Source organism: Nothobranchius furzeri, chromosome 19, assembly GCF_043380555.1.
Source record: "Nothobranchius furzeri strain GRZ-AD chromosome 19, NfurGRZ-RIMD1, whole genome shotgun sequence".
In the NCBI taxonomy this organism is placed as follows: domain Eukaryota; kingdom Metazoa; phylum Chordata; class Actinopteri; order Cyprinodontiformes; family Nothobranchiidae; genus Nothobranchius; species Nothobranchius furzeri.
This window is the reverse complement of record NC_091759.1, coordinates 25,373,978-25,387,624: the sequence shown is the minus strand read 5'-3', so window position 1 is coordinate 25,387,624 and position 13,647 is coordinate 25,373,978. Positions and strand designations below refer to the sequence as shown.

The following is a 13,647-nucleotide window of genomic DNA, read 5'->3' as shown; positions in this document are numbered from 1 at the left end:
CTGTTACTGTTTTCTTCATTTGTGTCAGCTGTAATAAAAAGTTCTAATTATTAATAATAAAAACAAGATTTTCCTATTCTAAAAGCCTTTTTTCACTTAAATAGGATTTTTTAATGTAAAAGTTAATTTTAAATATCTTAGATTTCATTTGTTTATAAACATGTTAAATATTTCAGATTTTGTGTCTAAATAGTGAAATAACTGAATTCCTGTTCTGGCGGCTTTAATCCTCAGAGAGAAATCAGCTTCATTATGAATAAAACACCTAAACAGGATCATTAATGAGCGGATTTGTTAGGATGAAGCAGCTCCGACTGAGGAAGAGGAGGAGGACGACGTGTCGTTATGTAACGCTACTTCCTGCGGAGCGACGAAGGTGGAGGTGGGCGGCATCGACATCCGAGCTAGATTCAAGTTTTTTATGCAGACCTACGATAATTAATAATCACATCGCTTTTATTTGAGTCCAGAACTGATTTACATAAACCAGACGCGCTCCGGTGCAAAGCGTCTGGTTTTAGTTGTGGTTAAACGGGTCTACGTGTCACAGATGACACGCTGTGACATCACAGATGACACGCTGTGACATCACACGCACGAGGCTCAGTCGTCAGAAAAACAAATGAAACCCGGAAGTTTGAGTTTTGGTTGAAGTCACCGGATCTGGGGTGACATCACACACTCCTGTAACAAACTACATCTGTCCAGATGTTTCAGACGCTCTGAAATCGTAACCATGACAACACGTTTTAACTGTGCTGCAGAAAACCAGGAGGAGGTGTTTAGGAGTCGCGTTTCCTGACGCAGCAGCAGCATCCCGCTGCCTTTTGTTTCCCTCGCTGATCCTCTGAAGGATCCGATCTAATTAAACCAGGGCGGTTTTCCTGGAAGGCTCGCCGGCTGAATCGGTCCGTGACGGAGCAGACGGGAGCGTGACTGGAATCAGCAGCAGCCAGCTGGCTGAAACTGGTAGAATCCTGTCAGATTCCTCTGGACGCGCGTCAACGAGGAGTTCAGGATTTTAGGAAGTTTTCATCAGGAATGTTTCTCGGCAGCAGGATTTAGGCCCGACCGGAACTCGGATACGATAAAAAACATGAACTCCGTGGTCGTATCTGATGAAAACGATCTGTGGTCGGGTTTTACCGTCATCCACACTCGGATTAAAACATTCAGCTGATTTCAAGATTTAAAATCTCGTAAAACACGGACGGTTTATGTTAGCTAGACTGTTCACGTGTCGCCCTCCAGGTACAAACCATGGTTGTAGTATAGAGTCGTCATCACTATTATTTATAAAACGCTGTCCGGAGCGACGGCAGTTACTGGTTCTCACCAGCGGGGGTCAGAGTTGAGCTGTTTGGTGACACTTACCATCTAACATGTTGAAATCATGAGAACAAGATGGTTCAGCTAAAATCAACCCCGACTCGTGGAGGTTAGCATCTTCAGCCTGATTCTCCCATCACGCCGCTACGGGAACCCAGATGAACAAACAGGAAGTCAGATAATCGCTAAACAAATGGAAGCTTGTTTTTGTTTTACCGCTGTGTTTTCCCCTTGTTTTGTCATCTTCATTCATCCTGACGTGTGTAAACACCACAGTGTCAGGTGGGCGTCTTTCAGGAAACACGACTCGGTAAGACGACGCTGACAAAGTGGAGGTTCATACATGATTTAAAGATAGTTGTTGTCATCAGTAACGATGCTTTCGAGACCCAATCAGATTTAGTTTGTGCTCAGGTTAACGTCTCGTCCAGCTAGTTAAAGACCAAGTTCACTGAAAACTCGTTCTTTAATGACTAATTCTGATTCTAATGGGTCACTGAGTGTTTCATGCAGGCTGAACATGAAGATAGTCTCCTACACCGATCTCCTGCAGTAGCTTCTGATAGGAAACAGACGGTGAAACTCTAGGATAGAAAATCCTGACAGATCTACGTCACCCTGTCACTAACATTCATGGACTCACCCATCTGGACTCACGACGGGGAAGCTGTTGTTGGTTTAGCGTCCAGGAAACAGCAGAGAACGTCTCAGCTACTAGAAGCTAACCGTTAGCATTAGCAACTCCACCACACAGCAGAACTCCTCCAGGCTTGTGTTATTAGTGGAGATAAAGCATCAGCGTTGCAGAGCAGACAGTCAGTGGTAGAGTCGTGTTGCTGTTAGCCAATCAGAGGAGAGATGTCCATGTATCAGGAAATAAAACTCCAGATCCTGTCGTCTAAAGCTCAGCTCTGATCTGACTCACTTCTAGTTTCTAAAGCAGGAGCGCCAGAGCTTTATTTCCCACAGAGACTGACCCACTAGACCAGTGCAGATGTGCTAGAAAACCCGGTGAACTTGGTCTTTATTTTTGGTTCTAATTTGGTCTTTAAAGACCAAAAAAAAGCTCAAACTTCTTTTTTTTTCTTTCTATTTGAAACAAAGAAAAATTACAATTCATAAATAAACGAAACAAAAACGTGACATGCCATTGGTAAATGCCTGAATGTGGTTCTGACCGGCCTCCTGGCCTGGTTCTGGTCAGTGGGACGGTCTCAGAGGTCGTGTTCTGCTGCTCGAATCAGGACCGTTTGAGTGTGACCCAGATTGACCTGCTGGAGGTTTGAGCCGTCATTAACTCGATGTTCCTGCAGAGGCGAGGCGTCTGCAGATCCCTCAGACGGTCGTGTCTAAGGACACCGGTAAGCCTCGGCACTGACTCACCACTTATCTTTGCTTCCAGCATGTGGGAACCAACCAGAACCTGCAGTGTAATTACAGGGTGTTCTGTTGACCCGGTCGCTGGTTCCTCACCTGACGCTGCAGAAACAATGCGGTACTGGTGTGTCCTGGTCCGAGTCAGTCCCTCTGAGGCCCGACTGGAACCCTCGATGGGAATCCGTCTGAACTGAGTTTAGAACCACTTCTGAAACCCTGCAGCAGTAGAGATGCACCGATTGTGATTTTTAGGGCCGATACTGATTTCTGATTCTTGAACAACCTCCTGATTCAGATTTAAAAAAAAAACATTAATTAATTTTTGGTTTCTGATTAACTGGAAATTCTGGCAGAAATTAAAAGAAACATCCAGCTGGAAGATCCTTTGTTGCTAGCATGGGTTAGCACTTAGCAATGGTGAGTTCACAGACTGGGAAAAATGTCAGACTTTGTATTGCTGCTGGGCAAAATGGATTAATGGGCCGAGGAAGTGTCGCACTTTTGAGTTTCGAACTGGTCGATAAGATTAAAACGATCGTGCTGATTATTGGCCGATTCCGATCATATGATGATTTCCTTTTCTTTCCCGGCTTTAACTGAAACAGCAGAATCCTGCGGCTTCCAGCCACTCTGTTCTGGTCCGGACGGGAATGCCCCGTTTCTTTTTAAGGCCAGAAGAAATAAACTTCTGTTAGGAATCAGTTTTCCAGTTTGAAAACAGCTGTGGCTTCCTGTGTGTGTGTGTGTGTGTGTGTGTGTGTGTGTGTTTTATCTCCTGATCAGCTGTTTTACAGAAACATTTGTTCATTTAGCCATAAAAGTTCCACTTAGATTTTTTAAATAACCAAACAAACAAACACCGTTGTATTTGTCTAAACAAAAATGTTATTTATTATAAATTTACAAACAAATTGTTTATTCAAATATTTTATTATTTTAATTATGTAAATGAAAATTAAAACTATTAAATGAATCAAACTCACAATTATTGCCTGTAAAAGTTTGGATTATTGGCCAGATAGAAATCAGAATCAGAATCAGAATCAGAGAAGGTTTATTGCCATTGTCAGTGAACAAACAATTCACAAACTAGGAACTTGCTTCGGTACTAACGTGCTACATATAACATGAATAATAAAATTAAAAAATAGAATAAAGTAGAATAAAATATAATAAACAAGCATAAAACTTTGCTATAAAAAAGTTTTACAGCATCCTACAGCAGCAGAACGTTTCTAAGTGTTAAAAAGTAAAAACCATAAATGTAGTAAGGAAACCATTTTATGACGTTTCTGTTCTTCACTGATCTTTTATTTTCTTCTGCTCGTTGCTGCAAACCCACGCTCAACTGCAGACATGAAGAATTCACTTAGCATCCCGCTAGGATAACCGTGCTAATAAAGCGAATCGAGCCAATGAAGCCAACTGTGCTAATGAAGCTAACTGTGCTAATGAAGCTAACCGAGGTAATGAAGCTACCCGTGCTAATGAAGCTAACTTTGCTATTGAAGCTAACCGTGCTAATGAAGCTAACCATGCTAATGAAACTAACCGAGCTAATGAAGCTAACTGAGCTAATGAATCTAACAGTGCTAATGAAGCTAATGGTGTTAATGAAGCTAACCATGCTAATAAAGCTAACTGAGCTAATAAAGCTAACTGTGCTAATGAAGCTACCCGTGCTAATGAAGCTAACTGAGCTATTGAAGCTAACCGTGTTAATGAAGCTAACTGTTTTAATGAAGCTAACCGTGCTAATGAGCTAATGAAGCTAACAGTGCTAAAACTGTTTTAGCTCCAGAAGATTTCTCTGTAAACGTTGAGTTTGGTTTTTAGTAGATGTGTTCAACTAAAACGGTCCCCTGCTCCTGCATGACAAGGAGAAAGTAGAAAAACAACAACAGGAGTCCTGTTACTCCTCCTGGCCTGCACACACCCACGGGGGAAGGGGGGGGGGATCCTTTAAGGTGCCAAAGTCAGTGTCAGTGACGTCACTTGTGTGACTTTGCTCAGTTCAACAGCACCCCCACCCCCCCACCCCTGGGCCTTCCAGGAATTCCCCTCATCGTCACCAGAGGCCCCGCCCTCTGCTCAGCCACAGCTGAGAGCCAGGAAACACACTCTCCTGTTGACACACGTCTCATTGAGTTTGCAAATAAAAGGAATGTTGTTGTGTTTGTCGTGCACGCACTGATCTGGCTGGTTCTGTTCTCTCTCTCCGTGTGTGTGTGTGTGTGTGTGCGCGCCCTCTGGACTCTTTATGGACTTTTATGGATTGTCCATATTTCAGCTCCCTGAGGTGTCAGATTGGACAAAGACAGGAAGTAGAGCTATCAGTCACTCTGGGCGCCACGTTAACCAGCAGGGAGCCAGCTGATGGATTCGGACCGATCCACTTTGTTTGGTTTTTGACTGTTGGGCTGGTTTTGGGTTCGTCAGGAATGGTTCTGGTTGGACAATCCAACAGGATTCTTCAGGACTTTAATGTGTAAGTTCTGATTCTGGTTTGGCTTTAGTGCTGAAAACAGACCATCTAGAGTGGTCTGTTTGTGAAGGATCCGTTTGTTACTGTTGGAGACGTGTTTCTTCACGTCTGATGTTCATGGAGCCGGAAGCTCGGCTCAGATTGGCTGGAAGGAGGAAACCTGGAGTGAGATCTGCACCTAGAACCTTCGGTTGTGTGAACGTGAAAGTAAAAAAGGGAAAGTTTGGTTGTGGCTGGAGATGTGGTTTTTTTTTTCTTCATCAGGATGAGTTCACTTCCTGGTTTATCTGCTGGTTGCCTAGCAACCACACCAAGCTCTATAAAACATTGAATAAAGTCAAGCAGGTCCAACTGAAATCAGCTTCAGTGAAGTTTGTTTAGACTCAAGTCAGCAGCTCATTTCCTTTAATTCAGTCTCTGTGCTAAACCAGGCTAACAACCAGGCTAACAGCCAGGCTAACAACCAGGCTAACAGCCAGGCTAACAGCCAGGCTAACAACCAGGCTAACAGCCAGGCTAACAACCAGGCTAACAGCCAGGCTAACAACCTGGTTCTGTGTTTATTTTCTACCGTCTGACATGCGAACAGCCTCTGACTCTCATCATAAACATCAAACTAGTTCAACTTTGGGTAATGATTGGAATCGGAGCAGCTGGTGGTCAAGCTAAAAAAGTAAATGAGATTCTTCTGGTGAATGTTGGGAGGCATCATCCCTAAGTGTTAAATGGTGCTAATTAGTTAATTGACATGCTATGCCTTTTACAGTAGTAGCTTACTTCTCAGTGGTCCAGTGGTAGAGCGTTTATGGAGGTTCAAATCCCAGTCGGGTCATTCCAAAGACGTTAGAAATGTGACCCAAGGCCTCCCTGCTTCACACTCAGCTGTAAGGGGTTGGATTGGGGGGTTAAACCACCGGATTGTTCCTGAACGCAGCCACTGCTGACGCTCACCGCTCCTCACAGGGATGGGTCATGAGGTGATGACTTACTGTAGCTGTTTCTACAGGACCAGAGCGTTTGCTAAATGGGATTTGCCGCGGCCCCCTGGGGAGGGTAAAGGTCGTCCATAAGATCAGACCGTGGTGGTAATGTGGCGCAATCGTGGCAATTTCATAAAAGATTAGGTGATGGCGGCATAAAGGGGGTATGGGGGCGGTCTCTGCGCTGCAGCAGACTTCCGTTTATCTTGGACATAACTTTTATTGCGATTGAAGCCGTGATCTTTACGTTTTTTTAACAAGCAGCTCCTAAAGGCGTCTGTCCCCATCAGTCCCTGTGCAGTCTCTGGTGATCTGAGCTTCAGCTCTAACAGAGGGGCATGTGGAGCGCTGCGGCGTTCCAGTTTGCCATCTCAGCTGATTTTGTTCAAAAAGCAAACCTTATTGCCCGTGTTTACTTTCATTTTCAATGAATTTGCCAGCCGGAGCTCAGCAATAACTCCCCACGTCATCATGACATCTGCCTCTGTTGCGCCAGGGCGCATACGACAGACCATCACCGCAATATTACTACCAAGCGAGGCGGAACGAATGCCGCAAAATTCGCGCAACGCCATGCCGGCATGGCGCGTTTAGAGACACACCACTGCGGTAATATCACGCTGATCTTATAAAAGAGGCTCTAGTAACTCTTTAATGTCGGTTGGCCTGTTAGCTATTAGCTAATGCTAGCCTAAGTTGTTATTGTACATAAAAAAAACTAATAGTAGAAAAATTGTGATTTCACATTAATAAACTTTATTAAAACTATTTATATAATTAAAGCTTTTCTCACTGAGCTGATGAAACCAAACATGAAATAATTTTTGAGCCGGAAGAGCGGTTTCACTTCTACCCCCTCTCTCTCTCTCTCACACACACACACACACACACACACACACACACACACACACACACACACACACACAGAGGGTTTGGTCCTATCGTTTCTCTTGCCGTGCCCACACAGTGCCGCTCTCCTGCGGCCTGCAGCTTCCTGCGGGGGCAGCAGCAGAGCTCTGATCAATACGTCAGCTGCTGCCTGCATGTTTGCAGCTTCGTCAAGAATTAGACAGAACAAAGCAACATCTTCTCTTGTGATTGGAGGAAAATCTGCTGCTTCGAGCATTAAAGCTGCAGTTTTAGCTTTAACACGCCGTTCACGTAGCAGATAAACAATCAGCTCCTTTCAGTCTGCAGCTGCAGCGCGCTCAGACTCAGAAATCCCCCAAACCCTCGATTTTATCATTTACTAAAAGGATTTAAGGACAGATGGTTCAGTCTGAATCCATCCCAGCGGTACGGCTCTTTACCAGCATGAAGGTAAAAAAAACGTATAGAAAGCTCCTCTGAACAGGTCCAGAACCAGTCAGATGGATCAGACATCGTTTAGTTTCTCTGGGATGAGCAGAGAGCAGCAGGCAGGAGGATGCTGGGAGGAAAGATTTTGGGTTGTCATGACAACCAACAGGTACCAGCCTAACTGCCCCCTCCCAGCCAGGTTGTCACACATCCTGAGACGTCATACTGCTCAGACCAAAACGAGCTCTTCAGCGAGCTCAAATATCATAAACTGATGAGTAAAGAAGCTTCACACGATTACAACCAGGTCGGAGCAAACCAGCCAGCCTGTAGATTCCTGGTTTTCCCAATCCCAAACACACCTCCCTGAGGGACGCCGTCTTCCGTGACAGATTTAAATTTGATCTCCTGCCAAACACCACTAATAGGACTTTTGGTTGTCGGTAATCACTTGTGGCTCGGCGCTCCGGAGCAGGCTAATACAGTGCAGCGTTGTCACGTGCACCACGTACGTTACGGAAAAAGTAACTAAATATTCAACCGAAAAAGGGGCGAGCTGAAGAAACGTGAAGCAAGCACAGAGAGATCCGTTACTGTCTGTGTGTGTGTGTGTGTGTGTGTGTGTGTGTGTGTGTGTGTGTGTGTGTGTGTGTGTGTGTGTGTGGATGCTAGTGATGTGACGTTCACGAACGAATCAAATCTTTTGAACGGGTTTTCAAAGTGAATGATGAGAGCCGAGTCCCTGCAGAGAGCCGTTCATCTAAACAAACCTCCCCGGAAGTCGCTCAAACCCCACCCACTGCCGTGACGGCCGTAGGAGGAACCATAGATATGTACATAAACATGTGTTTATGTACATATCTATGGGAGGAACGCTAGCCAACCCTGTGCGCCCTCACGGACACCGCAGGAAAACGTTGCTCTTGATACCCCAACCACCATCCCCCGCTCTTTTGGCTTCACTTTGTTCAAAGGAGCCAGTCTTTTGAACGACTCCCATGAAAGAGCCATGAATCCCATCACTAGTGGACGCATGGGCCGGACTGAGCTCCCGGCTGCAGTTTCGTGTCTAGGCAGGGGCGGGAGCTCTATGTGACTGGCCAATCACAGAGCGTGAAGACAGTCGGTTACCCAATGAGGATTTTCCTTCAGCACGATTACAGATATTTACTCGTTTTACTCGTTTCATGCTCGTATTCGTCAAAAATGCTTTATCCGTACCGGATACTGGTCTGAAATGAGTATCCGGCTCATCCCTAGCTGCACCCACCCTGCCCTGCCTCCTCCTTGCTGCCTGCCGGCTGTGATCACACGCAACAACAGAGTAGTTCCCGCTGCTTCTTCGGGAAACGGCGCCAAAAAAAAAAAAGAAAGAAAATCAAATCAATAAAACGGGATCTCGTAGGCGTGGCGCTGGGATTTCAGCCCTACGCCTATGTAAGGGAAACACTGTAACATGGCATCAGTGTGAAAAATAAAACCTCTTTCCGAGGAAGCGTTCCTGGCAGTAAAAAGGGAATTAATGGGCTCAGCCTGGTCCTTGGTGATGTGGTGGTTTACAGCTGGAAGCTCAGAGGGACCCTCTCAGTTTGGAGGGATCCCATCAGCCAGGAAAACACGGAGATTCCTTTGTTCCTGCCAAGGGCGTTCACGTGGATGTTTTTATGTAAATCCAGCTGACACTCAGCTGCAGCTCCGTCATGTAAACAAACGCTCCGCCTCCTCGTGTTCCCGTCTCTGCTGGCAGGAAGCCTTTGTTTTGCAGCGCTGGGGTGGGGACGCCGTTATGTAATCGCTGGTGTGCGATACAGGAGACGGAGGAGGGAGCGCCTGGAGTAACACACGATGACATAATCCACTGACCTGCTCCAGAGTTTCCTGGCTCTGCGCTGGGAATCTGGGAAGCTCGATGGAGCATCCTGGTTCATCCCGTTAACGCTCGTCTGTTTTCTACCGTCTGAAACTCTTCTAGGCGTTTAGAGTCCTGATCCGGTCCAGAACTCCAGATCCAGTCCAGAACACTTTCTATCCCAACAGCCAGATGTTCCAATGATCTATTCCTGATCAACAGTTCTCCAACTTTCCAAAGGTCTGTGAGGTTTCCTTGGCTGATTCTTCACTCCAGAAATTTCAGATATTGGATTTGTTAAACCTCTAAACCGTTTATTTAATAACTCAAGGGATGAGCCAGAGCTGGGTAACAGAGACCAGAACCGGTTTGTACTGGATCTTAAGGCCACCAGCAGCCAGGATTTTATTCCCTGAATAGCCGAATCGCAGGTCCTGGTTCAGGTCTTCCTTGGACCCGTTCCTGGTTCAGAAGCACGTTGGTTTTAGACCAGAAACCTTGTTGTTGTTGTTGTTAGCCTCGAGGGCGACCTGCTGCTTCGTCATCACCTGCACGTCGCTCTGACAAAAGCTACACAAACACTTTCCAAACCTACGTGAGAACCCTCGAGAACGTTTCAGGACCAGGAATTCTGTTTTCCAGGAACTGCACAGCGGTGAGAGGCTGTTGCTCTGGAGCATACAGGCGTGTGTTAGCACAGAGCACAACAAACATTTTTCATGTGATTCTTTGACGATGAAAACAAATGATGATGAAATGTTTTTCTGTCGTAACGAGAAATTCAAAACGTTCAGCTTCCACAGGAATGCCATTTGCTCAAGGGCGTCAGTTTGTTTTCAGAATGGCTGGGGACAATAACCATACACTTGAGTGGAGTTTAAAAATTGCTGGGGACAATATAGGCTAGCACAGGGGTCGGCGGCTCTGGAGACGCATGCGGCTCTTCCATCCATCTGATGCGGCTCTCTGTGCTTGTGAAATAATGAATGGATATTTAAATAAAATGCTTTATATTTTACTGCATTAATTTTACATCTGTAAGCTAATTCTAAATGTAAAGATTGTCTGCGTAAACCTGAACAGGTCCAACCCGGTCTACTGTGTGACCGGGTTGACGCGTCACGCTTGTGCGTAATCATAGGCGCTTCCTGAGCTGACGAGGATGTCAGATTCTGGGATTCTCCTCAGCTCCTGGATGCGTCGCCACATTGGAGACAGGAACAAGCGCTATTCAGCCAAAGTTTCATAATCAGGGAACATTTTCTAAGTGACAAGTCTCTCTGAGAGACCGGGTTTGGAAAACACTCGCTTCAGTGGGAGGAACCTTCTCACATGCGCTCTGGTTCTGAGAGCCTGGATTTGTATTCTGAACAGTCTAAACATGTTTTAAAAAGAAACGTACGACAAAAGTGGCACCTGCTCAGTAAAACCACCAACAGGGTGAAAAATATCAAAATATTGTAGCAGAGACGGGCTACAACTTCTGGATCATCTTTATATAAATCGTTTTATCGATCATCTTCTTATGAAAGATAACTTTGACGTACACGAGCGACCAGGCGCGTTGCAAGATTTTCAGAAGTGTGGGGGATGTTGTCTGTGCCTAAAATAATTTGATGTTATTCATCCTGTTAGTTTAATTTCCATAATAGCGGAGCAGGTGCAAATTTTAGACGCGTCACACACGTCTCCGTTTTAAACATGTTTAAACTGTTCAGAATACAAATCCAGGCTCTGTCTCGTTAGATTGGTGTAACTAAAGTTTGTACTGAATGAAACTTTACATTAAACCATGTTGAAAAGAAAAGGATCCGATTAAATCGTTTCCCCTCATTTACAGTCATGATGTACAGCGCAGTGCTCGTGGCTCTGGGGTTAATCAGGTTTAGTTGTTTCTCTTTGCAACAATCTTCACAGGAAGGCAAAACAGTTAAATGACAGGTTACAGATATTTCCATTTGACTGTATTTTGACGGATAAACTCAAGGATGCTGGCTGTTTTGAAAGAATTACCCCGACGCACACTGATGCGCATGGATGAGCTTGGAAAAATGTTCTTTTTATGAAATTATGAAACTTTGGCTGAACAGCGCTTGTTCCCGTCTCTAATATGGAGACGCATGACGCATCCAGTCTGAGGCAGAATAGCTCTTCAGCTCAGAAAGCACCTGTAGAGACATTTGATCACGCACAAAGTTTATGTGGAGCAGAAGCGTTCGGGCCACGGCAGGTGAAACGTTCCTAGCCTACATGAAGTGAAACTGTGTAATTGTAACATTAATGTGTTACTGAACACGCTGGTCTGGTTGGTTAGACCAGTGTTGGAAGTGGAAAACACACACACACACACACACCAATTAAAATAATGCTGATAGCGTGGACTAGAAGACAGGTGATGGTTTTATTTAAATGATGATCAGGCTGCTGTAAAATGTAATCTCCATCCACATCCAGATGGAATGATCCTCTATTCTAGTCGCTCTGCTCTTGTCTGGGCTGACGGAGCTGACGGTGCGCGCGGCGCGCCTAACGGCTGTGGTGCACATTTTACGCATTTGGAGAGGTGGGCTGGATGCTTTGCGTTTACTGGAAGATGGTCCACTTAACGCACGGGTGTAGACTACATATTAATGACAAATGAATGAAAATTAAACTGGGAGTTTTTACTTCATATTTTAGAAATAAAAATGACGTGGGAACACATTCATGACGTCTTTTTAAACTAAATTTTCTAGCGCGACCTGCCTGCTTCACTAAGTCACTGCTTATTAAGGTCCGTCCAGAATTACCGTGGCCCACCCAAAATGAAAACCTGGCACCGCGCCTGTTATAAACCTCTGCAAATTGTTGTTCTTCACGTTATCAAACTCAGACGTTGTACAGCTAATGTCAAGATGTAAAATTATGAATTCAGTCGAGCTCTTCCGTCCCTCCCTCTCCTGCTCTCCTGGAAACCTGACATCGGCTGTCAGAAGCGGAGGTGAAGAAGGAGATGAGGCAAACAGAGTGAGTGCGACGTAAAGAAACCAGACTGGTGTGGAGGTAATAATAATAATAATAATAATACATTTTATTTCAAAGCGCCTTTCAGGACACCCAAGGTCACTTTACACAAAACACGTAATAAAATACAATAAAACAATAATAAAACCCAAAGAAGAAAAAACAGAGAGAAACATTTCAATAAAATCAGAGGTTGTAGGCAGATTTAAACATGTGTGTTTTGAGTTTTGATTGGAAAAGGGTAAAACTGTCGATGTTCCTGATGTCTGGGGGAAGTGAGTTCCAGAGTCGAGGAGCAGAGCGGCTGAAAGCTCTGCTCCCCATGGTAGCGAGACGGGCAGAAGGAACCGCAAGATGGATGGAAGAAGAAGATCTGAGTGAACGGGACGGGGTGTGAATACTTATAAGGTCTGAGATATATGGAGGAGAGAGGTTGTGGATTGCTTTGAAGGTATGGAGGAGAATTTTGAAGATGGACCTGAATTTAACTGGGAGCCAGTGGAGCTGCTGGAGAACCGGCGTGATGTGGTGAAAGGAAGGGGTTCTGGTGATAATACGGGCTGCTGAATTCTGGACCAGTTGCAGTTTATGAAGGAGTTTGTTGGGGAGACCATAAAGAAGTGAATTGCAATAGTCGAGACGGGAGGTGACGAGGCTGTGGACGAGAATGGCGGCAGTGTGAGGGGTCAGTGAGGGACGAAGACGGTTTATAGAACGTAGATGGAAGTATGCTGACCGAATTAAGTTATTAATGTGAGCCTGAAAAGAAAGGGAGCTGTCGAGAATGACACCCAGACTCTTGACATGAGGTGAGGGGGAGACTGTGGCACTGTCAATAGTTAAAGAAAAGCTGTCAGATGTTGAGAGGGTGGAGTTAGTGCCAACTAGAAGAAGTTCAGTTTTATTGCCGTTGAGTTTGAGGAAATTAGAGGTGAACCATGATTTGATTTCAGAGAGGCAGAGTGTAAGGGAGGATGGTGGGAGAGTTGAGTTGGGCTTACTGGAAATGTAGAGCTGGGTGTCATCTGCAAAGCAGTGAAACTGGATATTGAATTTGCGGAAGATTTTGCCGATAGGGAGGAGATATACTATGAAGAGGAGGGGCCCCAGGACAGAGCCCTGGGGCACACCTGACTTGACTGGGGAGGGTTCTGAGGTAAAGGATTTTAACTGGATGAACTGAGTGCGGCCAGTAAGGTAAGATTGAAACCAGCGGAGGGGGGTGTGAGTGATGCCTAAGGAATAGAGTCTATTAAGGAGGATGGGATGAGAAATGGTGTCAAAGGCCGCACTCAGATCGAGGAGAATAAGAATAGAGATTAAAC

General features: G+C 45.2%; 1 protein-coding gene across 5 annotated transcripts in view; it reads left to right on the top strand.

Moving 5' to 3' along the window:
* Window positions 1–13,647, top strand: part of hivep1 (HIVEP zinc finger 1) — a 43,216-nt gene that overhangs the window by 13,429 nt on the left and 16,140 nt on the right. The window contains exon 1 of one of the 5 annotated variants that reach the window (XM_015974177.3): window positions 1–5,194. This exon is cut by the window's left edge and continues 550 nt beyond it. The exons of the other annotated variants lie outside the window; for them this stretch is intronic. Within the exon in view, the coding sequence (XP_015829663.1) occupies window positions 5,191–5,194 (4 nt within the window). The 5' untranslated portion in view covers window positions 1–5,190. The remainder of the gene's footprint in view (window positions 5,195–13,647) is intronic. 5 annotated transcript variants of the gene reach the window in all.